Below are 26176 nucleotides of genomic sequence, written 5' to 3' on the forward strand. Positions count from 1 at the left end.
ATATACTTGTATGTACTTGTTTTCAATGCATCAAAATAATTTTTCCTGTGGAAAATCCTAAAACAATTAAGAATAAAGATAATAATGGTTAGGTGCACGACAAGACAATGATGGCATTCCTTTAATTTTCATATTAACATATATCTTGCACCTTCTAGAGTTGCAAGTGGTAGTTTGTTTTTGTAATTTAAATGAAAATGTACATCAAAATGAAAATCAATATTTAATTAATGTAAGAGATAAAAGAATATAACTTGTACACTCAACAAATTGTTTAATGTCATTTTACATTGGTATCATAGATATATATTTTATTAATCAATTTATTTTATTTCATGTAATAATTCATAATCACCTTTAACTCATTAGTACATGTCACTATAACCACTACAAATCAATGACATAAATCTCCATCCTTAATTTTTAATGTTTTCTCAAATTAAATTATAAGACATGCAACAATATAGTCCTTAAATTAGATTACATGACAGGACTTAGTGCACCTATTTTGCATTTTGTTTTTCCTACTCTAAGACAAATCTCCTTTAATATGATTATTATCATGTCAACCCACATACCAGAGAATCAATTCTTGTCAAAGAATTTTTATTATGGACATCTCCTAAGTCAATATTATTATCACATATTTGACATCAACCATTACCATTAAGCATGAGTGCATTTATAAGACTCAATCACAATAGAATTAGTCCTAATTATATCAATGTTGGCATATGTACTTAGGATAACTTTTTAATCTTTATATAAACAAGCATTTGAATGGGTATACTAATTTCACCATTACAAATTCTTATAAATAAGAATAAGAAATCATAAAAAGCATTTGTTTATATAAAATTAAGACTTTACAATGATATTTTGAACATATTTTAATATTATTAACAATTTACAATATTAAGTCAACCATCTCTAAATTAGAAAAAAAAAATTACAAATTAATAATTAAAATTTAATACAAAAAAGGTCAAGACCAAGTGATGATAAAAATTTTCAAGTCAATGCTTTTGAGGAGATATATAGAAAACCATCAAATATAAACTATGTAAACATACTTATATAAAATCTACTTTGCTCTTTAATAAAAACATACTTAAATAAAATTTTATATACATTATATAAAATTTTACATACATGACTAATAGCTATCTTTATTCTGAAATTACATTTCAAAGTTAATATATGAGATAAATAAAAGTGATAGTAAGGATAATTGTTGCAATTGGAAGTGTAGAAATAAGAACTCGTCTGAGTTGTTTCTTAAGTTCAGATTGTCGCTTATTGGTTGCTTTGAAGTTATATTCAATTAGCCATGCTACTGATAAGAACATAATTGCAAGTGATGGCGCTATATATGCTATCAGGATCTCAGCAACCTTGATCATTTGAAATTCCTTATGATCTGGAATACGATTCTCCTTATTTGTACGAGGTATCGTGACAAGAATGTTTGCACTTAAGAAAGCAAGGCCTGTAGAGACTATGGAAGTTCCCAAGCTTAGCATAGATAATTTAGCCAGTATTGATCTATTTGCCATCAGCTTTGTTTGCAATCGTTCTCGAAAAACCCAAGCAATCACCACAGTTATAGATGCAAAGAAGGCAACAAAATTAGAGAATAAAAACACTTTGAAAATGGTATCTGATGACCTATTAGCAAGACCTTTATCATCGATACCACCGGGCACTTGAAATATAGATGCAAATGTTATTGTGGCAATGAGTGATGCCACCAATATGTCCACATCTAATATTTTGGTCTCCTCGTTGCCATTACCTTGATTAGGAATCTCTTGTGAATATTGCCAAGGCAATCGTTCATACCTAGATTGACAAATTAAACTTCGAGTGGCATGACCATCTTTCAGAATGCTTATAATCTCACTACAATCCAGCCTATTTTGGGATGCTCTCTCTTCTGCCATATCAAGTGGACTTTGGCCTTTATCATTTATAGTATTCAAGTTTACATTTGGAATTGAAACAATATATTCCACAATCTGCATACAAAATAAACAATAACGACCTTAATAAGTATAAGAAATAAAGTATTTTTCATTTGAAAAGGCTTATCATTATACCTAAAACATTATCTTTGAATAGACTAGCTTTTTTAAAGTTGTTAATTCTTGGGAAAATAAATATTAAATATATGAAAATGAGATAATTTACCCTTAATATATTACATGTACCATGCAAATAGAAAGATTTTAAAAATGGAAATGACAGAAAAAAAAAAAAAACATATCAACTTAAGATAGATAAAATATTATATTAGATTTCAAAATTATGGTTAAAGGTTTTTTTTAATTTTAATATAATTATTAAATTTTGTTCTATTATAGCATCAAAAAAATAATAATTATAATTATTTTATTTTTATTAGTAACATGTATAAATTCTTTCACTTTTGAGTTATGATAATTAGTTTATATAAGATATTAAAGGAAATGGAACTCAATTAATATATGGAATCAAGTAAACAAAGATTCAATAGGATATCTTAAGGGAATAAGAGAAACGGTGCAATTAAAATATTAAAGTAAATAAATAAACAATTGCCGTGTAAAATTATTAGGGGTGAGTTTATTTTAAAAACATTTAATAAACATCATTTCATCTTCAATTAGTCAATTTTACACATTATCAACACCAAATTGTAGTAAATAGTCATCGTACATTTAATTTCTAAAATTTATTTTTAGTCACCAAATTGAATGCCATTGAAGAATATTCCTTTGTAAGTACATCTTTAAATTAATAGGAACTCAAGTTTGTGAGTTTATTTCTTGAATTTTTTAATTCAAAAATATAACATTTCTTTGACAGACCACAAGTTCTCATGTTTTTTCATAGAGTTTTTTTGTATTGTAAATAATATAATGTAATTTTGTAAATGATAGAATGTGATTATTACTAATCAAATTGAATTATAATAAGAAAGACGCAGTTAATGCAACTTATTCAACTAACTTTGTGCAAATAATTTGTACAAAAAAAGTTCTTGTTATTTATAGAATAGATAGAGGCAAAGACGATTTGTCTCCCCTGTTTACAAAGAGAGAGTTTAATTAGTAAACAATACAATATTTAAACATTAATAATAATACCTATAGAAGAGAGGAAGATTTTTTGTGGATACTTTTTTTAAAAGGGCAAAAAATAGATAGGTATCTATTATACGAAACCAAACATGCCAAAAATAAAATAGGATTTTTAGACCCTATTTAGAACGATACTTCTTTCATTCAATTTTCATTAATTTAAGAATCTCTATTTGTACCCCCCAATTAGATCTTATCTATCTGTATTGTTCCTTTAATTAGCATTTTATCCTATAGAAATTGCTAACAATCCCAAATCTCTTTCTTATTGAAAATTAGAAACATAAATTAGAATTCAATTTAAAATCAACTTTTTTTCTTTTTGCTTTACCATGGCATCCATGGCTGAATGGTTAAAGCACCCAACTCATAATTGGGAAGTTGCAGGTTTAATTCCTGCTGGATGTACTACAATAAAAATTTATTGTGCTCTGCTCACAATAAATTTAAGCCTATTCCCTACAATTTTAAGAATATGAGGGCAATTCTTACTTTTTTCAGTAAGTAGAAAATTTATAGAAATAAATTTCTAAAATAATGTATCCTGGGCAATTGCAACAATTGGATTCATTACTATTCCCAGTAAAGTAGATGCCATTACACATACAATCATACTAAATTCAATAGAATTTTTTGAGATTGAATTGATAAGAAATACTTTTTTTCTGCCGAGTTAACAATTCTTTTGGAGGAAATATGATTCAGTCCCAAACTTACTTGAATGTAGCAGACAACAATGGATCTTGAAAATTAATGTGTATTCGAGTGCTAGGAGCAGGTAATCGTAACACCGCTAATATTGGTGATATTATCATCGCTATAATTAAAGAAGTAGCACCTAATATGCCTCTAGAAGAATCAGAGGTAGTTAGAGCCGTAGTTATACGTACGTGTAAAGAACTTAAATGTAGTGATGGAATGATAATACGATTTGATGACAATGCGGCAATTGTCATTGATCAGAAAGGAAATCCAAGAGGAACTCGAGTTTTTGGTTCAGTTACTGAGGAATTAAGAGAATTGAATTTCACCAAAATAATCTCATTAGCTCCTGAAGTATTATAAATACTGATAAATTATGTAGAAGTAATGTTAGGCATATTCCTAAAAAAAAGATAAACATGCCTTTATATTGAGCTTGTAAATTCTTAAGAATTAGTTCGCCATGGGTAATGATACTATTGCTAATCTAATGACTTATATAAGAAATGTTGATATGGTAAAAAAAAAACAGTTGGAGTAGCAGCTACTATTATTACCGAGAACATCATAAGGATTCTTCTACGATAAGGTTTTATAGAGGATGTTAGGAAACATCGAGAAGGTAAAAAATCTTTTTTTGTTTTAACTTCAAAATCTAGGGGAAGGACGCAAAAGAGATATATAACCACTTCAAAGCGTATTAGCAAACCTGGTCTGAGAATCTATTCTAATTCTCGAGAGATCCCTAAAGTTTTAGGTGGAATGGGGATTGCAATCCTTTCTACTTCGCAAGGAATAATGACTAATCGAGAAGCTTGACAAAAAAAAATAGGAGGGGAATTATTATGTATTTTATGGTAACTCCAAAACAAAAAGTAAATGCCTGAATTGCATTTTTGCTTCCAATAATTGGAATGCTATCAATAATATTGACAAAAGATATTATTGATGATAGGAGTCAATAATGACTCATTATTGAGTGTTCAATGTCAGAAATTTGGCTGACAAAAAAGGAATTCATTATAATTCAATGAATATTATTGAGTAGTAATAGCTTACAAAAAAAAGCTATTCTTGTTTATTTTTCAATTAAAATTCTATTAAAATGTCTTTTTTCTTTTTTTTTTATAATTAAATGATTCCTCTCTTTTAGAAATCAATTTCATAGTTAATAACTATTCCTTCTTTTTTAATCACTGTGTAAAAACTAGGAGTCTAGTTAAAATGGGTACCAAAAAGAATTTTGTCACTATTGAGGGTGTAGTCACAATAGCATATCCTAATGGTATGTTCTTAGTCCATCTAGATAACGATATAGATGTTTGAACGGTTGTATTAGGTAAAATTAGATATCAAACAATACGAGTAGTACCGGGAGATAGAGTGACAGTTGACCTACCTCTTTACGATTTAAGCAAAGGACATATAATATATAGACATCCTGTCAAACGAAATGATGATGATGACTTTATATCTGCTACTGATCAATATTGAGGCCCATTAACTCTATAAACAAAAAAGAAAAAGATTTTAGCATTAAATAAAGGACCACAAATATGAAAATCCATGCTTCTGTTCACAAAATTTGTGAAAAGTGCCGCCTAATTCGTAGACGGAAACGCCTTCTTGTAATTTGTTACAATCTGAGGCATAAACAAAAACAAGGCTAATTCCTATTATATATCACGATATGAATTCTAAAAGGAATTTTGACATCCAATTTAGAATTATTATAATATAAGAAATATATATATATTTCTTATATTATATTACATTTTTTTTACTTCAAAATATCAAAATTTATCAAAAATTATAAGAAGATTTGCGTTGTGTCAAAAAATACAAAAAAAATTGTGTCAAAAACTAGAAGAAAATATGTGCCACATAGAGCTACAAGAAGATTTTTGCCACGTAAAACTAAACATTGAATACTGAATGGAGTTATTTATGTTCGAGCAAGTTTTCGCAATACCATTGTTACTATTATAGATACATGAGGGCAAGCGGTTTCTTGGTCTTCTGCCACTACTTGTGGATTCAAAGGTACAAAAAGACGTTCACCATTTGCTGCTCATACTGCAGCAGCAAATTTTGTTGATACCTTAGTAAATCAAGGTCTTCTGAAAGAAGCAGAAGTTATGATAAGTGGCCCTGGTCCAGGGAGAGATACAGCATTATGAGCCATTGCTCAAAGTGGTATACAATTAAGTTATGTACGTGATGTAACTTCTATGCCACATAACGGATGTAGACCTCCCAAAAGGAGACGTGTATAAGAATTGAATAAATTGAAAGTGAAAGAAAGGATTAAATTATTTATTTGAAATAATATTATGAATCAGAATGAAATAGCAGTCTCAATGAAGATACCAGAATTGAAGTGTGTTGAATCCAGAACAGAGAATGAGCGTTTTCATTATAGTCGTTTCACTCTATCTCCGCTTCGCAAAGGTCAAGCTAATACAATAGGCAGCGCAATAAGAAGAGTTTTACTTGGAGAAGTAGAAGGAACATGTATCACACGTGCTAAATTTCACAATATATCAAACAAATATTCCGTAATAATAGGTATTGAAGAATCAATACATGAAATTTTGATGAATCTGAAAGAAATTGTACTTCGAAGTGATGCGTACGGAATTCGAGAAGGATCTATCCATGTTGTCAGACCAAAAAAAGTAACCGCTCAAGATATCATGTTACCACATTCTGTGAGAATAATAGATACTACACAACATATAGCTAACATAAACAAATCAATTACCTTAGATATGTCATTACAAATTGAAAAAGGCCGCGGATATATTATTCAAAATCCAAATAATTACAATCCTAAGGATGAAATTTTTGCTATAGATGTTGCGTTTGTCTTTCCTATAGATGTTGCCTTTGCCCCTATTCAAAATGTAAATTACAGTATTCACTCCTATTGGAGCGAAAATGAGACACAAGAAATTCTATCTCTTGAAATATGGATGAATGGAGGATTAGCTCCTAAAGAAGCACTTTACGAAGCTTCTCGAAATTTGATTTACTTTTTCCTTCCCTTTCTAAATGCAAAGGAAGAGAACAGCGATGGAACAAACAGTCTAAGCGACGATATTACTCCTTCCTTACCTATTTTGCATATATCGACTGATACGAAGAGAATAGCTTTTGATCAAATGTATATTGACCAATTAAACTTCTCTACTAGGGTATATAATTGCCTCAAAAAGGCAAATATAAATACAGTATCGGACCTTTTGAATTACAGTCGAGAAGATTTAATGAAAATAAAACATCTTGGGGAACAATCTATCAAAGAAATCTTGGAATTTATACGAAATATTCAAATTGACTCACCGGGGAATCTGGTTTAGATTTCTAAGAGTTCTATTCAATCTCCCCATTCATTCCCTTTTTCTAAGTTCTTCTGGAATAAATCTTTGACCATTCTGTAACAATATTAGAAAATATTTGATAAAAAAATATATCTAGGGAGAGACCCTTTATCTTAAAGCAACGACTCCCTAGATATATAAACAAAAGATTTCCCTCCTCTCCTATATTAAGATATTCTAAATTAGATCAAATTGGAAAAGACCTAGAGTTAAAGATTCATCGATAGGTAACGTTGCCCCAATGCCTAACCAAAGAGCTACTGCGGTACTGAATAAGAATACTGTTGTAGCTACTGGATGATGAAATGGATTTTGAAATTGATTCACATTCTCCAAGAAAGGGACTGTCAATAGTCCTGGAGGTACTGAAGCCATTAAAAGGACACCTAATAATTTATTAGGTACTGTACGAAGTATTTGAAATACAGGGAAAAAATACCATTCGAGTAATATTTCCAAAGGAGTTGCAAATGGATTTGTCGGTTCACCAATCATTGATGGTTCTAGAACTGCTAACCTACGGTACATGCAATAGTACCAAAAATAACTACTGGAAAAATATATAAGAGATCATTAGGCCAAGCAGGCTCGCCATAATAATTATGTCCCATGCCTTTAGCTAATTTAGCCCTTAATACAGGATCATTTAAGTCAGGTTTCTTTGTTATTGGGATAAGTAGATTTTTATGAATGAATCTATCCCCTGAAAGAACCGGACATGTCAATTTTGATCATTCGGCTCGAGCACTAGTTGAAATAAAAATGATGAATGACGTATCGTTAGAATAAGTATAACTAAGAACTAAGAAGATCTGTAGTTAATTCATCATTTTCTTCTTTCGTATGCTCAGTATCCAAGTAAGCTCACAATCAATATGCCTTTTGGATCATCTTATTCCTTGTAATCTGTGTTTATCTCAACCCTCACAATTTTTTGCATACAAGGTATTGACTTGTTACTGATCTGGCCTTTTTCCTTCTTTAGACCCCTTCTTTTACTCCGATAGTTTACCCTATTGAAATGCAAGGGAAATGCATGCATTTTCATACTATGAAAAGGAAAGGATAATTTAAGTAATAAATTTTACTTAGTAATGCTATTACTATTACCTGGATCTCATGGAGCCTAATTCGGATTCGATCATAGAAATAACTCTCTTGGAAGACAACAAAGTGTTTGCCTTTTACCCAGGTTCTAAACTTCCTATTTTTGGAAAGAAAATTGGGACAGAGACACATTTCGATCTGAATCTTTATATGGCAGATCCTAAAATTGATCTGCATGGCCTAACCACTAGTTCAAGTCACACACTCCCATAATCCATTTTCTCCATCTGAGATGAGATGAGTATCTACTTCAATTCTTTGTTATTAAATAAAGAATACTTAATAATTGAAAGGAGAAATCCGAGAAACATGCTTTTCGCGGCAATGATATATCGTAATAATAATAGGCTTTGAATACTGATTCAAAATGTATATTTCCTTTTTATAAAGGACCTGAAATACCTTGCTTGCGGATCATTAGAAAGTGCATTAACATAAATACAGCAGTAAGAAGGGGTAATATGAAAGTCTGTAAACTATAAAACCGGGTCAAGGTAGATTGACCCACACTAACACTCCCACGTAATAACTCTACCAAAGGAGTTCCTATTAACGGAATGGCCTCAGGCAAAAATTTGAAAATAAGCTTTTCTTATCAAACAAATTTTGATCTATATGAAATCTTTCCTTCAGTTTAAAAAAAAAATGAATAAATATAATGAAAGAAGTTACATCAATAACATTCTTAGGATGTATTTATTAACCTTTCTAAACTAGATAAATAAAATGAAAAATTACCATTAAAATATACTAAAGAATGAAGGGAATAAAGCATAGATAAAGCTAACCTCAGGGTCCACTGCATTCATGGCTGCCAAATGCAAAGCTGTATTGCCAAATAAGTCACAGTCATGGCTGAATAATTTTGCACTTATTTCATCCTCATTCTCAGAAGCAAGCCTTTTCACTATGTCAAGTTGATTGTATAGTACCGCAAAGTGCACAGCAGATTTAAGGCAAGTGCTTCTGATTTCAACACAATCTGGCATTGATGATATGAATTCATCAACAATATTGACGAATCCTTTCATTACTGCTATGTGAATTGCACATCTTCCTTGCTGATCAACCTTTGTCATTAATTTTTCATAACCACTCAGACAACCCCATTTCAATGGGGTCTTTAAAATCTCACGCACAACATCTAGATGTCCTCCATGAACTGCAGCATGTAGTGGAGTAAAGCCATATTCATCCTCAATAAGTAGCATGGAACGTACTATATTGAAACAACTTGGATTCTCATTCAATATCAACTTGACCACACCTGCATAACGCATATTAATCATTAGTTCAACATTCATATAACTCAAAGATATTAGATTTCTACAGTCTATAGATCATAAATAATTTTTCGATTTATAATCATTAATTCAACATATATATAACTTAAAGACATTAGATTTCCACAGTCTAATAACAATAGATCATGAATCATTTTCTAGTTTTAACCATGTTTGATTTATTTTGTATCAACGTTTTGGATCACACTGTGTGATCCATAGTCAAGTCACACTCCCTCATTCTATTTCTTTTGTTCTCTACTATCTTGATAATGGATCAAAAAGAATGACCTAAATCATTGATACCAAATAAATCAAACACAGTTATAACCAGAAACGATTCATGATCTGTACATATAACTTTTTAAACTAAATAGATTCATTTTCAAAATCAAATTTAAGAAAGAGAAAGTATTACCCAATTAACAAACCAGTACAACTTACCCAATTTCCCTGCATAAGCTGCAGCGTTGAGGCATGTCTGACGGTCATTCCTTGGCCAGAAAACCAGAAACAATGGCGTGGCTTCCAACAAGAGCTTCGCTGCATCAATGTGACCGTGCTCTGAAGCTATTATCAGGGCAGTCTCTCCAAACTGGTTGCGCCTGTACACGCAACACTTTTTATACCTCAGCAGAATTCTGACAACCTCTGAATTGCCATTCTTACCGGCTTCATGCAGTGGTGTATTCTTATCTCGATTTCGAGCTCCAGCAGAGCAGAGCTTGAGAGCAAGTAGCCATTTAACAACCTCCAGGTGTCCTCCTCTTGCAGCGATGTGCAGAGCAGTGTTTCCTTCAAAAGTAAGCCCCTGGGTCACATGCTCACGGCTACACTCCTGAAGGGCTTTGAGATCGCCCTTTTTGGCAGCATGGAAGATATTTTTATCCATTCTCGTCATTTTTTCAAACTTCTTGTACTCACTTACCATGCTGTTTCACTACTTATAATAAATTCCTGACGTGTAGATTCGCTGGTACATATCAAAGTAGCAGCCAAACAAAGAAAAAGAAGAAGGAAAAGAAAATGCCATGGACCCTTACGGGCTCATTAAATTATTCTCTTTCCTTTTGGTCTTGAACACCCAATTCACGTTTTTACTTTAATGATTAATATGCTTTTATTCTTTTAATGTATGATATCGACAAGCACGTTGGATTTTTCTTACGATTAGATTTAGACCAATTATGATCTCATCATATTCATTTAGATTTTATTTCAACTGTTATGATTTTTTTATAGCAAACAATTTTATCTAAATTTTAGATGAGAATGGCAGTTCTTAAACTTTAATTTTTTATTTGAAATAGATATTTTATATTTATTTTTTTTACATAAATAAATGTGATAAAAGAAATTAATGAAGGTAATTTTTACATAAAAGAATTATAACAAGTGTTACGTAGTGGGGGAGTACTTGTCCATCGATTTTAATATTGTAATAGACTTAATAAATTTATCTATTATTTAAGAATAATCATTTGAATTAGTTGATTATTAGTCTATATGTAAGATTATAATTATATGATTTAGAAATAGAAATAGTCAATGCTATTTGAATTACCATTGTAATTTCATTGTAATATTATGTAATTGTATTGCACTTATAGCTGATAGAATATTGAATTAAATGAAAAAAAAAAACTTAAATAAATAATTTTAGTATTATAATAACAAAAATATTGTTATTTTGAATATTATATTATTATTATATTAATAATATTACTTTCTTATCAAATTTTTATATTATTAAATTGTATGAGGATAACCTAATCTAATTAAAATAATATTATTAATCTATATATTTTAGGATAATTATAAAATTAGTGTTACGTTTAAAGTTATGCTAGGTTAGGCTTATGGTTATGTTAAGAATCAATTAGAGATACAGATAGATAATTATTAGGGTTAGGTTATTAATAATGTACAAATATTCATACCTATTTTGAGGGTTAAAAATGAAATGCCCATTTAAAAAAAAAAATGTTTAGAATATTGTGACAATTAAAGAAAATAATCTCGATAACTCAAAAGCATTGACGAATATTAGTAAAGTATAATCAATTCTTATCATTAATAATACATTCCTCACTTGCTAATACTTTGGAGATTCCCTAAACCTAGCCGAAAATGACAAAAAGAAAATATCTTGTTCATGTGTTTACTTTAAGTTATGATTTTGGCCATTAAATCATTTTAAAATATAGGCATACTATTTTAATAAGAACTACTTTTTAAAAACTTAGACTCCCTAAATAAACATGTCATTATTTATTTAAAATTAAAAATATCTTATAAGATAATTTAATAAATTTAAAATACATGATAGATATCCAATTTTATAAATAAAATTAAAAAATATTTAAAGTAATTTTTATCTAATGCAATTATTATTTTTTTTTCTTAGAAAATCAAAAAATAAAAAAATGCTTATGAAATCAAATAAATCAACTTATGAACTATTGCATCAATTAACATGATAAATATAATACTCAATCTCGATAACTCAAAAGCATTGACGAATATTAGTATAGTATAATCAATTCTTATCATTAATAATAAATTCCTCACTTGCTAATACTTTGGAGATTCCCTAAACCTAGCCGAAAATGACAAAAAGAAAATATATTGTTCCATCCCGACTTGTTTAATTTTCCTCTTCCACTAAAATTTTTGTAGAGTATGAACACCTAATTCATGTGTTTACTTTAATTTATTCCATGCAATCTTGTTGAGAACTCGATGAATATGGTTTGGTCCTTTCAATGAAATGGACAACCAACTTTATTATGCTTTTGTACTAAGTTATGATTTTGGCCATTAAATCATTTTAAAATATAGGCATACTATTTTAATAAGAACTACTTTTAAAAAACTTAGACTCCCTAAATAAACATGTCATTATTTATTTAAAATTAAAAATATCTTATAAGATAATTTAATAAATTTAAAATATATGATAGATATCCAATTTTATAAATAAAATTAAAAAATATTTAAAGTAATTTTTATCTAATGCAATTATTATTTATTTTTCTTAGAAAATCAAAAAATAAAAAAATGCTTATAAAATCAAATAAATCAACTTATGAACTATTGCATCAATTAACATGATAAATATAATACTCAATCTCGATAACTCAAAAGTATTGACGAATATTAGTATACTATAATCAATTCTTATCATTAATAATAAATTCCTCACTTGCTAATACTTTGGAGATTCCCTAAACCTAGCCGAAAATGACAAAAAGAAAATATATTGTTCCATCCCGACTTGTTTAATTTTCCTCTTCCACTAAAATTTTTGTAGAGTATGAACACCTAATTCATGTGTTTACTTTAATTTATTCCATGCAATCTTGTTGAGAACTCGATGAATATGGTTTGGTCCTTTCAATGAAATGGACAACCAACTTTATTATGCTTTTGTACTAAGTTATGATTTTGGCCATTAAATCATTTAAAAATATAGGCATACTATTTTAATAAGAACTACTTTTAAAAAACTTAAACTCCCTAAATAAACATGTCATTATTTATTTAAAATTAAAAATATCTTATAAGATAATTTAATAAATTTAAAATATATGATAGATATCCAATTTTATAAATAAAATTAAAAAATATTTAAAGTAATTTTTATCTAATGCAATTATTATTTTTTTTCTTAGAAAATCAAAAAATAAAAAAATGCTTATAAAATCAAATAAATCAACTTATGAACTATTGCATCAATTAACATGATAAATATAATACTCAATCTCGATAACTCAAAAGCATTGATGAATATTAGTATAGTATAATCAATTCTTATCATTAATAATAAATTCCTCACTTGCTAATACTTTGGAGATTCCCTAAACCTAGCCGAAAATGACAAAAAGAAAATATATTGTTCCATCCCGACTTGTTTAATTTTCCTCTTCCACTAAAATTTTTGTAGAGTATGAACACCTAATTCATGTGTTTACTTTAATTTATTCCATGCAATCTTGTTGAGAACTCGATGAATATGGTTTGGTCCTTTCAATGAAATGGACAACCAACTTTATTATGCTTTTGTACTAAGTTATGATTTTGGCCATTAAATCATTTAAAAATATAGGCATACTATTTTAATAAGAACTACTTTTAAAAAACTTAGACTCCCTAAATAAACATGTCATTATTTATTTAAAATTAAAAATATCTTATAAGATAATTTAATAAATTTAAAATACATGATAGATATCCAATTTTATAAATAAAATTAAAAAATATTTAAAGTAATTTTTATCTAATGCAATTATTTTTTTTTTTTCTTAGAAAATCAAAAAATAAAAAAATGCTTATAAAATCAAATAAATCAACTTATGAACTATTGCATCAATTAACATGATAAATATAATACTCAATCTCGATAACTCAAAAGTATTGACGAATATTAGTATAGTATAATCAATTCTTATCATTAATAATAAATTCCTCACTTGCTAATACTTTGGAGATTCCCTAAACCTAGCCGAAAATGACAAAAAGAAAATATATTGTTCCATCCCGACTTGTTTAATTTTCCTCTTCCACTAAAATTTTTGTAGAGTATGAACACCTAATTCATGTGTTTACTTTAATTTATTCCATGCAATCTTGTTGAGAACTCGATGAATATGGTTTGGTCCTTTCAATGAAATGGACAACCAACTTTATTATGCTTTTGTACTAAGTTATGATTTTGGCCATTAAATCATTTAAAAATATAGGCATACTATTTTAATAAGAACTACTTTTAAAAAACTTAAACTCCCTAAATAAACATGTCATTATTTATTTAAAATTAAAAATATCTTATAAGATAATTTAATAAATTTAAAATATATGATAGATATCCAATTTTATAAATAAAATTAAAAAATATTTAAAGTAATTTTTATCTAATGCAATTATTATTTTTTTTCTTAGAAAATCAAAAAATAAAAAAATGCTTATAAAATCAAATAAATCAACTTATGAACTATTGCATCAATTAACATGATAAATATAATACTCAATCTCGATAACTCAAAAGCATTGATGAATATTAGTATAGTATAATCAATTCTTATCATTAATAATAAATTCCTCACTTGCTAATACTTTGGAGATTCCCTAAACCTAGCCGAAAATGACAAAAAGAAAATATATTGTTCCATCCCGACTTGTTTAATTTTCCTATTCCACTAAAATTTTTGTAGAGTATGAACACCTAATTCATGTGTTTACTTTAATTTATTCCATGCAATCTTGTTGAGAACTCGATGAATATGGTTTGGTCCTTTCAATGAAATGGGCAACCAACTTTATTATGCTTTTGTACTAAGTTATGATTTTGGCCATTAAATCATTTAAAAATATAGGCATACTATTTTAATAAGAACTACTTTTTAAAAACTTAGACTCCCTAAATAAACATGTCATTATTTATTTAAAATTAAAAATATCTTATAAGATAATTTAATAAATTTAAAATACATGATAGATATCCAATTTTATAAATAAAATTAAAAAATATTTAAAGTAATTTTTATCTAATGCAATTATTATTTTTTTTTCTTAGAAAATCAAAAAATAAAAAAATGCTTATAAAATCAAATAAATCAACTTATGAACTATTGCATCAATTAACATGATAAATATAATACTCAATCTCGATAACTCAAAAGTATTGACGAGTATTAGTATAGTATAATCAATTCTTATCATTAATAATAAATTCCTCACTTGCTAATACTTTGGAGATTCCCTAAACCTAGCCGAAAATGACAAAAAGAAAATATATTGTTCCATCCTGACTTGTTTAATTTTCCTCTTCCACTAAAATTTTTGTAGAGTATGAACACCTAATTCATGTGTTTACTTTAATTTATTCCATGCAATCTTGTTGAGAACTCGATGAATATGGTTTGGTCCTTTCAATGAAATGGACAACCAACTTTATTATGCTTTTGTACTGAGTTATGATTTTGGCCATTAAATCATTTGCTTACAATTAGAAAAAGTGACAACGTGATCTCAATTATATTCACCGATCAACCTCACATATCACTTTTCCTTTTCTAAATTATATGCCAATTATTATTTTATTCATAATCTATTTAGGATCAACATTTTTAAATAAACTAAGGGATGAAAGTTGCATTTATTTAAGTTTAATTTTTTATTATTATTATTTATCAATATTCCATATAAATGGATTCATAAATGTAATTTTTAATTAAAAAATAACTTATTTAATAATTATTATTTTAAAAATTTAAATTTGAAATAATTTTTGTAGACACCTAAAAATGTCTCATTAATTCTACACTAATTATTCATCTATTTAATTAAGTAATTCTTTAATTATTTGATTAAATTAAATATTTCTTCTCATCAGAATATTTAACATTTCTAATTATCGAATTCTTATCATTCCATCATTTAATCAATTAACACTATCTCAATTTTTTTTTTTAAAAAGGGGTAAAGATTTATTTAGAAATCATAGAAATACAAAGTCAGGCCTTAGGCCCACCAAGACAACAACAAAAACTAAAAGGATCCTAAAAGAACCACCAGCACCACCACTACAAAGTCTAGTGACCATAGCATTAGATCTGACTGTTGGATTTCCAATGATAATACATTTTCAGAAAGCCCTCAAAAAGATGACGTGTCAAAGACTAGCTACTTTAGAATTACCTCAAAAACTAGGCTCATCTGGAGTCTCGAAGGGCTTCAAAAATGACAATGAAAAGGAAACAAACATAAAAGGGAAATTGATCCTACACCACTAGGTGCTCTAGCATCATCTTGTCTTCTAGCATTAACCTGTCTAAATTTTCAAGATAATTAGGAGGTAGACCATCCCTTCCACTAAAATCCCAACCATCAACATGCTCTGAAGCCCACTTGGCCAAAGAATCAGCCAATCTATTCCACTCCCTAGGAATATGACAAAAGGAGACAAATTCCAATGTATTACATAGCTGTAAAATATGTCTGGCCACAGAAGCTAATTGCCAACTCACATCATTCAAATTTTGTTTGTTCAGCATGTCCACAACAATCTGAGAATCCGACTCACAAATAATCTTCCTCCATCCTAAAGAACAGCCTCGCTCAACAATAATCTTAATAGCTAGGGCCTCCATAAGATTGTTAGAGTACTGCCCAATATAAATAGAGAAGACAAAAACTGCACAACCATCATCACCTCTACCTATACCTCCAATACCTGCATGTCCAAGATTCCCACAGGAAGAGCCATCTATATTAATTTTTAAGATTCCCACGGGAGGGGGAATCCACCTTCCATCTCTACTTATCCACTGCTTCGCATGTCGAGATATATTTCTACCAACACAGACCATTTTAATGTTTTCCAATTGCAGATTCCTTACAATAGCATATTCACCTGGATCAACATTTTCAGACAAATTGCACTTAGCCGAGATTGTCTCCTAAAGCCTATTAACTATCTTTTGTCACAACTGAGGACTCCCTATATGTGAATCACAAAAAACCCTCTGATTCCTTTCTAGTCACGAATTCCAGATAATAAGGGTTGGCCCAATAGCCCAGGCCACTTGAAGAAAAGAGGTCTTTGTTGGGGATCTACCCAAGCTATCCCAAAAGTCAATTAAGGAGGTAGCATGAAAACAAGCATGTTGCCAAGCCTCCCACCACTTGTGCCAAATTTTTCTAGAGAAAGGGCAAAGAAAAAACAAGTGGGAGCAGTCTTTCTCATTATGCATACAAAGATAACAGATAGATGGTCCCTGGAAGCCTCTCTTACGAAGATTCTCCCACGTGAGACATTTCCTCTGAGCAACCAGTCATAAGAAAAAATTATATTTCAGCCAAGAGAAGCTATTCCAAACCTTCTTCCACTAGGGAACATCCGTCGGGCCATGCAATTGCCTATCAAGCTGAGCATAACCTTCAACAACAGAAAACTTTCCTTTTGTGTTAGGACCCCAAGCCAAAATATCTCTCCTTGAAGGAACTACATAACCTACCCTCCAAGATATTAACCAACACCACACGATCCTCATCTGAGCCACCCAGGGGCCATTCAAGAGGATCCTTCCAACAAGTCACCTCAACCTGTCCAATGCACCTAACCATTTTAAAATTCTCTACCTTAACCCATCCAACATTAGTGAAAATATTGCAAAGAGGCTGAAGTTGTGGATAACTAGATAGAATAGGAGGGTCACCATTGACAAAAAAGAGCTTCAGAGCCTCTATTACAAATCCAAAAAATGCCATCTTTAATAAGTTGGGCACCTTTTTTAAGAGTATCCCAAATATAAGAGCCCATGCCCACTAAACTAAGAAGAGGCACCTCATGATCATTAGCACCAGGGAGATACTTGGCCCAATCCTGATCCTAACTGTTACACCACCTCCAATACAACTTAGCCGCCAAGGCCTTGCTAACCAAAGTAATAGATCTGAGGCCAAGATGCCCAACATGTCTCAGTCTACAAACAGAGTCCAATTTAACTAAACTCCACTTAGAAGAAATAAAACTACTAGACTAAATAAATTGATGGGAAAGAGCATCTAACTGTCTCACAAAGCTAGAGGGGGGAGCCTGCACAAAACACCTATAAATGGGAAGTTCTTGCACCACAGTCTTCAGAAGAATCACTCTTCCAACAAAGGATAACCACCTATAAGTCCAATGATTAACCTTGCAATGAAATTTATCCAAAATTCCTTGCCAAAAATCTTCGCATTGAACCCCCAAATCTAAAGGAATCCCTAGGTACAACAAAGGAAGGGACCCCGTCTGAAACTGAGGATCCTGGCAATCCTATTCTGAATAAACCGAGGAGTATTAAAGAAATATATGGATGATTTATCTTCATTAATTTTCTAACCTGAGGCTTTGCAATAGATATCCAAAGCTCTCCTGAAATTCACTGCCTCATTGATTATGGCCCTTCCCATCAAATCTATGTCATCCACAAATTGAAGATGAGAGTAGGGAGGTAGAGAGTTGCTCCAACTCAAACCCTGAATAAGACCATGTCTCACCTAGGAAGTGAGAAATTTGTCAAGACCTTCAACCATGAAAAGAAATAAATAGGGAGATAAAGGGTCTCCTTGTTGAAGCCCCCGTGAAGCGCTAAACAATTTCGACGATTCCCCATTAATAAGAACTAAGAAAGAGGTAAAAGTCACACAACTAAGAACCCAATTCACCAACTCTTCTCCAAAACCAAAAGCCAAAAGGATCTTCTATAAGAAATCCCAACTCACCCTATCATAAGTTTTAGCCATGTCAAGTTTAATAAACATAGCCTTCTCCTTAGAGGAAGCCATTGAATGAATAGCCTCCATTGCTATCACAACTCCATCAAGGATCTATCTTCCATCAATGAAACCACCTTTCTCCTTAGAAACCAAAGTGCAGATGAGAGGTTTGAGTCATTCAACAATCAATTTAGTGATTATCTTGTAGACAACATTACATAAAGCAATAGGCTTGTACTTATCCAAGCTATTAGCCCCCTCCTTCTTAAGAACGATGACCAAGAAGGTAGAATTCATAGATTTGAGCATTTTTTTATTCTTATGAGATTCCTGAACCACATCTAGAAGATCACACTTTATAATCTCCCAAAATTCTTAAAAAAAACTCAATAGGAAACCCGTCAGGGCTAGGAGCCTTGCCTTTTTTTTCATTTGAAACACAACCCCCTCAAGTTCAAACAAATTAATGGGGTGCAAGAGAGAATCATTCATTTCAACAGAGATGAGGGGGAATATAGTTCAATATGGCCCTCTCTTCCACCATAGCTTCAGGATCCTCTTTAGTAAACAAATTAGAAAAATATATAACAGCTTCCATGGCAATTTCTTCTTTAGATGAAAGATGAACCCCTTCTGAAGATATGAGAGAGGTAATAGACTTACCATACCTTCAAGCCTTAACAAAATTATGAAAAAAAGTTGTGTTTCTATCACCTTCTTGGAGCCAATCCACATGAGACTTTTGTTTCTAGAAAATCTCCTCACACAACTCCCACTCTTCTAAGTCCTTAAGAGAAAGGGACTCGGCCATACTGAGCTCCACAGTCATCCCTTGATCCCTAATTTCACGCGTAGCCTTATCTAGCTTGGATTGAGATACCAACTTGTGTCTATGCAGAATCCCAAAACATTGTTTATTCCACCTCTTTAGCCTGTATTTCACATGTTGTAATCTCTTCCCAAAGGTGTAAATAGCCCGCCCATGGGTAGGCACCCCTTCTTACCACCAATCAACCATAAGATCCTTCAACTACTGATCACGAAGCCACACCAATTAAAATTTAAAAGAGGGATTTTTGGAGGTTCTAAAAGATGTAATAGAAAGCTTAATAGGCCAATGATTAAAACCCCTCCAATCAAAGATTTCTGAACTAGTGGACCACCTATCATGCACCCAATAGCAGGAAACCAAAAATCTATCAAGCCTTTTAGAGATAGCCTCAACACCACTCCTATTATTCCAAGTAAAGACACCATTAATTGGATTCACATCAATGAGATTCAAGAGACCAATATTATCTTTGAGTAAATTTGAAGAAGGATCGAGCCTGAATAAACCACCTCGCTTTTCCTCCAAACTAGTAACGACATTAAAATGTCTAGCCAAAGTCCAGGGGAGAAAAGGATGTTGAGCCCGAACACAATTAATGTGAGCCCAAAGATGTGACTTACCCACAAGATCAGTAGGAGCATAAATATTAGAGAAGAGGCATCTTTCTCTAGTCTCAAAGCTATAAGAGACCATAGAAATGGAAGACCTACTAGAAAACCACCACAAAGGGGAAACTTTCCTAGGGTTACATAAGCAAGCGACCCCCCCTGAACTACCATGAGAGCTCACTCCCTGCCAAAGGCCCTGGCGCTATACATACAAAGAACAACTAGCCAAACCATCCACTGAAAGCTTGGTTTCCTAAATAAAAATAGCATCAGGAGACCCTGAGTCAATTAATCTGCGAACAACCTTTTATCTAGGGATGTTGTTCAACCCCCTTACATTCCATGAGATCACAATCATTTATGTGGTTGAAATAAGTGAGAATCAATGGGCTTCACAGACCCTGACTCAACCAAAGTATCACCAATAAGCTTAACCTTTTCCTGATCCTTTTTTCATCCACTCCTTAAAGGTTTGTCTAAACAACCCTTTTTGAGGGTCTTTTTCTACAAGCATAAAATAGGTTGGGCTTTTTTACTCTTCACAGAACTTGAGGCAACTATAGTGGAAGGAGGGGTAGATGCCATGACCACTGCACCTTCAGGGACCTGTGACCCACTAAGATCTTTGTTGTCCTTAACATGGGAAGGGAAATTTGTAACCAATTCTCCAAAGATAAGGCATGACCCTCTTTCTTGGAATCCCCATCTAGCACCTCATGCTGAAATTGGGCACCCAAGGACATTTCAACTAGAACTCCTTCCTCTTGGACCAAATCCTCTAGAACATCAAACCTATTTAGGGTGACATCATTTTGCCTATCCAACTAGGTTCTCTTCTTTCCTTTGTCTTTATTCTGAGGTTTAACAAGAATGAAGCCATCTTTATTGACAAAAATATTAGGCATAGGGGCTTTCCCCTTATCTTCCCCCAGAACAGAGTGAGGAGGATCAGAAATGGCCAATTTAGAAGATTTATTTATGGGACATCTTCCCTATAAATGACCATATTCATGACAAATTCTACATCTAAATGGCAGGTTCTCATAGTCTAGCTATTGGATCCAAGAAGATGTCCCCAAATAGATTTCCATAGACTCTGGCAAAGGACTATTTAAATCAACTTCTATACATATAAATGAGCATAGGAAATTACCTTTTGATCTTGAGTTTGCGAAGCTGAAGCCACAGGTTTACCAAAAAGCGGTGAGATTGAGTGAAGAGTATCTTCTCTCCAGAATTCCAACGGAAGCCTCAACAATCGGATCCACATGAGCACATGAGAGGGAAGATCCTCAACAGAATTAAAGCCAATATGCCAAGGTTTGATAAAGAGTCCCACCTAGTTGAAAAAATAAGGGCCACCCTCAAAAGCCTTGTTCCTATCTGCTAGGTTGGAAAAAATAATCAGAAAATAGTTATTGGCTGCCATAAGTAGCTCCATGTCTCCTTCAGGATTCTAGACATGGCATGCCCAAGACTCTAAAATAGGTACAGAGAGGCAAAGACCGATAAATTTTCATATGAGAGCATGATTACACCAATATTAAACATCCTCCGAAATTTATTCGAGTAGAATAACCAGAACTGGATGATCTTGAGATCTCTCCAAACAACCATTCACCTTTTCATATGAAAAGGCTCTTTCAAAGAATAGATGTCTGCCCCTAATTGGGAATTACTAATGTGTTCCTTTCCACATGCATGCATCAAATGAGACAAATCCGCTATATCAAAATCGCCAAAGATCATCTAAGAAGAGGATAATCCTCTATTCTCCATGGATCTAGAGAAAACACCAAAAGGAGAAAAAGAAGAGGGGTAGAAAACCCAACCCCAAAACCCCACACACCCCCAATGGCAACCCAGAGTAGAAGAAACAAAAAAGGGTTACAAAAAACTGTACGGCAACCTAGAACACCCGACCACAGGAAAGCAAAAACTGACCCCCGGCAAGCAAGAAACCCCCCCCCTCCTAGAATGAAGCAAGCAGAGCACAGGACATAGGCTAGGGCACATCGGCCCTAGCACGACACCCACACAAACGTAGAGCCATCTTCCTATGCTCTTGGTCTTTCAAACCTATCCCAATTATTTAATTAATTGCAAGATTTTTCTTAGTTAAATAATCTTTATTATTTAATTAATTCAATTTTATATGATTAAATAATTTCATTTAAATTATTTAATTAATTAATTTAATTCTTCTAGTCCCCAAATTCTAATTCCAATTAATTTCATCTAATTTCATGGCATTTTCCCCAAATTCGAATTTCACTTAATTCCAATTAATTTCATTTCTTCCAAATTCATAATACATCAAATCTGAATTTTAGTTAATTTCATGTGCATTTCAGCATTTGAAAGTCCAAATTCAAATCCAAATTGAAAATGAAAATAAAATTCAATTTCAAAATCCTACAACACATGCTAAAATTAGAACTGATTGATCAAATCAGTTATCTAATTAGTTAACTCGGTTAACTCATCAATCTCTCATTTTCACTCAAAATCAGCTTTTTATGACTAATCAATCATTTCAGTCTTCTAACCCATCAATTCAATCAACTGACTAGTCTATTCAAACTACTGGTTAATCAATTGAGTTCACTCTCCAATTAATTCAGTTGACTCCTCAATCTAATGAGTTAACATATCAAACAATTTCAGTTATCTATCAATCAACGCTTGAGTTCAAATTCTCACCTCCTTTGTGTTGAAAATCTATAAATTCAACCTCTTTTCTCAATTGAAGGTAGAATCACAATCTTCAAAGTTATTGTCCATCTTATGCAGGAAATAAGTGCAATACCTGAGAGCCACCTACACCAACAATAATGGAGAAGAACAATGGAAGCACAAGTGGAGAATAGGGAGTTTTAATTTAGTTTCATCTTTCTATTTCTATCATTTATTTCATTGTATTGTGTTTAAAATCAATTTAATTAGTTAAGGATTTTGTGACTCGTCTTAATTTTGTTATTCATTTAAAAAAATACATCAAAGTGAAATCAATATTTGATTATTGTAGAGAATAAAAGTGCATACTTTGGTACTCTTAACATTTTGTTTAATGTCATTTTTCACTAGTATCATAAGTTTATAGTTTATCATTCAATTTCATTTGTTTGATGTAATAATTGAAAATCTCTCTCCCTTACATCGATTAGTCAATGTCACTCTTGTTGGCATAATGTTGTCATTGATGTTAACTAGGTCAACTTACAAGTTGTAGATGAAATGGAATGCAGCAAAGATTAAATTGTAGAGGTGATATTGTGTGGAATTCATGTTCTTCAGTTTTAGGATCATATTATATATTGATCTCATAATGTGTTGGACCCATCGGGTTGGATCTATAATTGTTGCAGATTGAAAAAGGTTGAAAAGCTCTAAGGTTACAGTTGCAGGATGCAGACAAAGTGGATTGAAGAGACACACAAATGATCTAATTTCATGTGTTTCAGGGTTGGAATTATAGTCCTAATTCAACCTTATATCATGCTCAATCCATCACCTTTGATATATTCATGTTGAAGATTCAAAAATACAAAAATTCCTTGTTTGATAGTTTTCAACAAGACTCTTTTTTGTTTAGCCGACATAGCCTACATTTCGGTGAGACATGGTCTATCACTGTGACCATTTTTGGGTCTCACAGACTTTTGTTTGTTACATTGACATTTTCCCCTTTTCAATATGACCAAGTTCATTTTTGGGCGACAATCATTTTTTTGGTGTGACAGAGGTCTTTGTCATGGCGACAAGGATTTTATTTCAGTGTGAGTTGGTCTATCAGCAAGACCCTTTTTTCTTCTGAATTTTTCTGGATTCGATTGTGTGTATTTTTTTCTCCATCAATGTTTCCAATCACACTCTTTGCTTCATCATCAAGATGAAAAAGAATTCCAAGGAGATGAAAAATCACACTATTTCGAAAGACCCCTTTTCCCTCTTGGCGGCTTGTGGATGCTATACCAATATGTGGTAGCCACTTTTTCCATGTGTTTGCGGCTATCCTATTGGCATTATTTTTGTGTGGGGGCCACCTACATTTTCAACATGACTTCCTCTTTCACCATGACTTATTTTCCTCCTAGTGGAGCAATATATGTTATACCAAAATGGGGCCAATGAGGAAGATTAAAGGCTCTAATGTGACACATTTATTGTCACATCAACTTATGGATGTCTATGTGGATGGCATATGTAGCCAATATGGATCCCCTAGGAAGAGTAAAGTGTTATCTCTAGCTTGCGAGTATCCAATTGGGAACCGTTCTTTGGTCCACTTGGAAACCATTATTTTTTTCTCCCACGATGTGGCCAGTTTATGTGGGACCCTTGGTTGGGAGATGACAGAAGTATTTTTGGCAAGACCTTACCCTTCAACAATATTTTCGTTCCTTTTGGCCGCCCTTTGGAATTACACCAAAATATCCTTTTTTAGTGTGATGGTTTCTTTGTCTAGTCGACATGAGTTCTCTTTGGTATGATAATGATGGTGTCTTGGTGACAACACTTCTTTTTAGGGATACTTAGCACTTTGACAAGACTTAGTCTACCTTACACCATCCCATGGAGAGACACCAAAATGGTCTCTTTCAGTGTAACCTAGGTTGTGTCTTGTAGAGATAGGATTTATTTTCGGTATGACTTGGTCTCTTCAGCAAGACTTAAAATGCTAGTTGGAAACCTTTGGAGCTATAGCGACAAAGGTTTTTGTTCGGTATAAGCTCACAGACTCTTGTTGATAAAACCCCAACTACGGAATATGACCGGATGACAAGAATTTGATGACACAAATACAACCCGATTAGTGATTATTCCACCTAGGCAGTTGACCAATGAAGACCAGATGATACAGATGGTCAATCTGAAGATGTGGAGCTCAAAAAACAAATGAATGTGCATCTGAATGACAAATATTCTTGCATAAGAGATGGAGGACATAAATATGGTAGTTTTATATCCAATCTATGCAAGTTAAGGATGAATCGAGAAGTGTCTTCTTTTAATGTTGGTCCAATTTCGATCAGCTGTGAGGCTCGAGGAGATCAATCAGACCTAAAATTGCTAAGAGTAGTAATCCAATTTATGAGATATAATCTGAATGTAGAAGAATACCAAAAAGATACATTTATTATTGATGATTATCTGTGTACATAGGATACAATTAGTTTGAGAACAAGATCTCCCAGAGACCAAAAGATTAATTTTTAAACGCTCTTGGAGGGAAAAATAATGAACAGAGATGAGAAAAAGGCAGATTTTTTTGATGTGATGTTGAGTAGGTGAGTTTATCGAAATGGAAAAGATAATTAGGTGTATTCTAAGTGTGTGGAGTTGAGTTGGAAAAATAGAGAAGGTGAAAAAAAAAAAAAGAGAGCCTAAAGAAAAATTGTTCTTGAGGTCGAATAGAGAATTTCGCATCTTGAGAAGGCATGACTTGCAGAGAGAAAGAGGTTAGAAGAAGATTAAAAAAGAGTAGTGTTGTAGAGAAATAAATAGGAATTAAAATGGTGTGTAATGTTGAATAGAGTATAGTGGGATTTCAGAGATAGTGTGTATACAGAAGACATAAGTGCATAAGAGAATGAGAAGATGCAGGTAGAGCTAACTGTATGCAAAAAAAATGAATTATTTGTCAGTATAAGAGGACATGAAATAAGAGAATAATAGAAGGAGGAGAGAATAAAATCGAACTGAATTGCAGATAAGAGTAGAGTGCAGGTGCAGACGTAGAGAGAAGCAAGTCAAGTGTGTATGCAAAAGAAGAGTAGAAACAAGTGAAGCATTTTGTGAGGATGTGTATGCAGAAATGAATGATAGAAAAAGGAAGAGTCAAGTATATGTGAAAGGGAGGAGGTGATATAAA

The 26176-nt window shown here is 31.8% G+C and overlaps 1 protein-coding gene and 1 non-coding gene across 2 annotated transcripts; one reads left to right on the forward strand and one right to left on the reverse strand.

Annotated features, from left to right (window-relative positions):
- Positions 1-1118: 1118 nt before the first annotated feature.
- LOC131064091 (ankyrin repeat-containing protein At5g02620) lies at positions 1119-10528 on the reverse strand. The gene is made up of 3 exons (XM_057998118.2): positions 10042-10528; positions 9103-9581; positions 1119-2018 (listed from the first exon to the last, which is right to left on the reverse strand). The coding sequence occupies exons 1-3, from the start codon at positions 10526-10528 to the stop codon at positions 1194-1196; spliced, it is 1791 nt and encodes a 596-aa protein (XP_057854101.2). The 3' UTR covers positions 1119-1193.
- On the forward strand, positions 3458-3530 carry TRNAM-CAU (transfer RNA methionine (anticodon CAU)). Its single transcript has one exon. It is a non-coding gene; the product is annotated as a tRNA-Met (tRNA).
- Positions 10529-26176: the final 15648 nt, after the last annotated feature.

This window comes from Cryptomeria japonica, chromosome 5, assembly GCF_030272615.1.
Source record: "Cryptomeria japonica chromosome 5, Sugi_1.0, whole genome shotgun sequence".
In the NCBI taxonomy this organism is placed as follows: domain Eukaryota; kingdom Viridiplantae; phylum Streptophyta; class Pinopsida; order Cupressales; family Cupressaceae; genus Cryptomeria; species Cryptomeria japonica.

Excerpts from the sequence above, each read along its gene's own strand:
- LOC131064091 (XM_057998118.2), bottom strand. The coding sequence starts at position 10,528 with ATGGTAAGTGAGTACAAGAAGTTTGAAAAAATGACGAGAATGGATAAA. Across the intron at positions 9,582-10,041 it reads AGCTTATGCAGGGAAATTGG|GTGTGGTCAAGTTGATATTG; the intron begins GTAAGTTGTACT and ends TGCGTTATGCAG. Across the intron at positions 2,019-9,102 it reads TGAATGCAGTGGACCCTGAG|ATTGTGGAATATATTGTTTC; the intron begins GTTAGCTTTATC and ends TTTTGTATGCAG.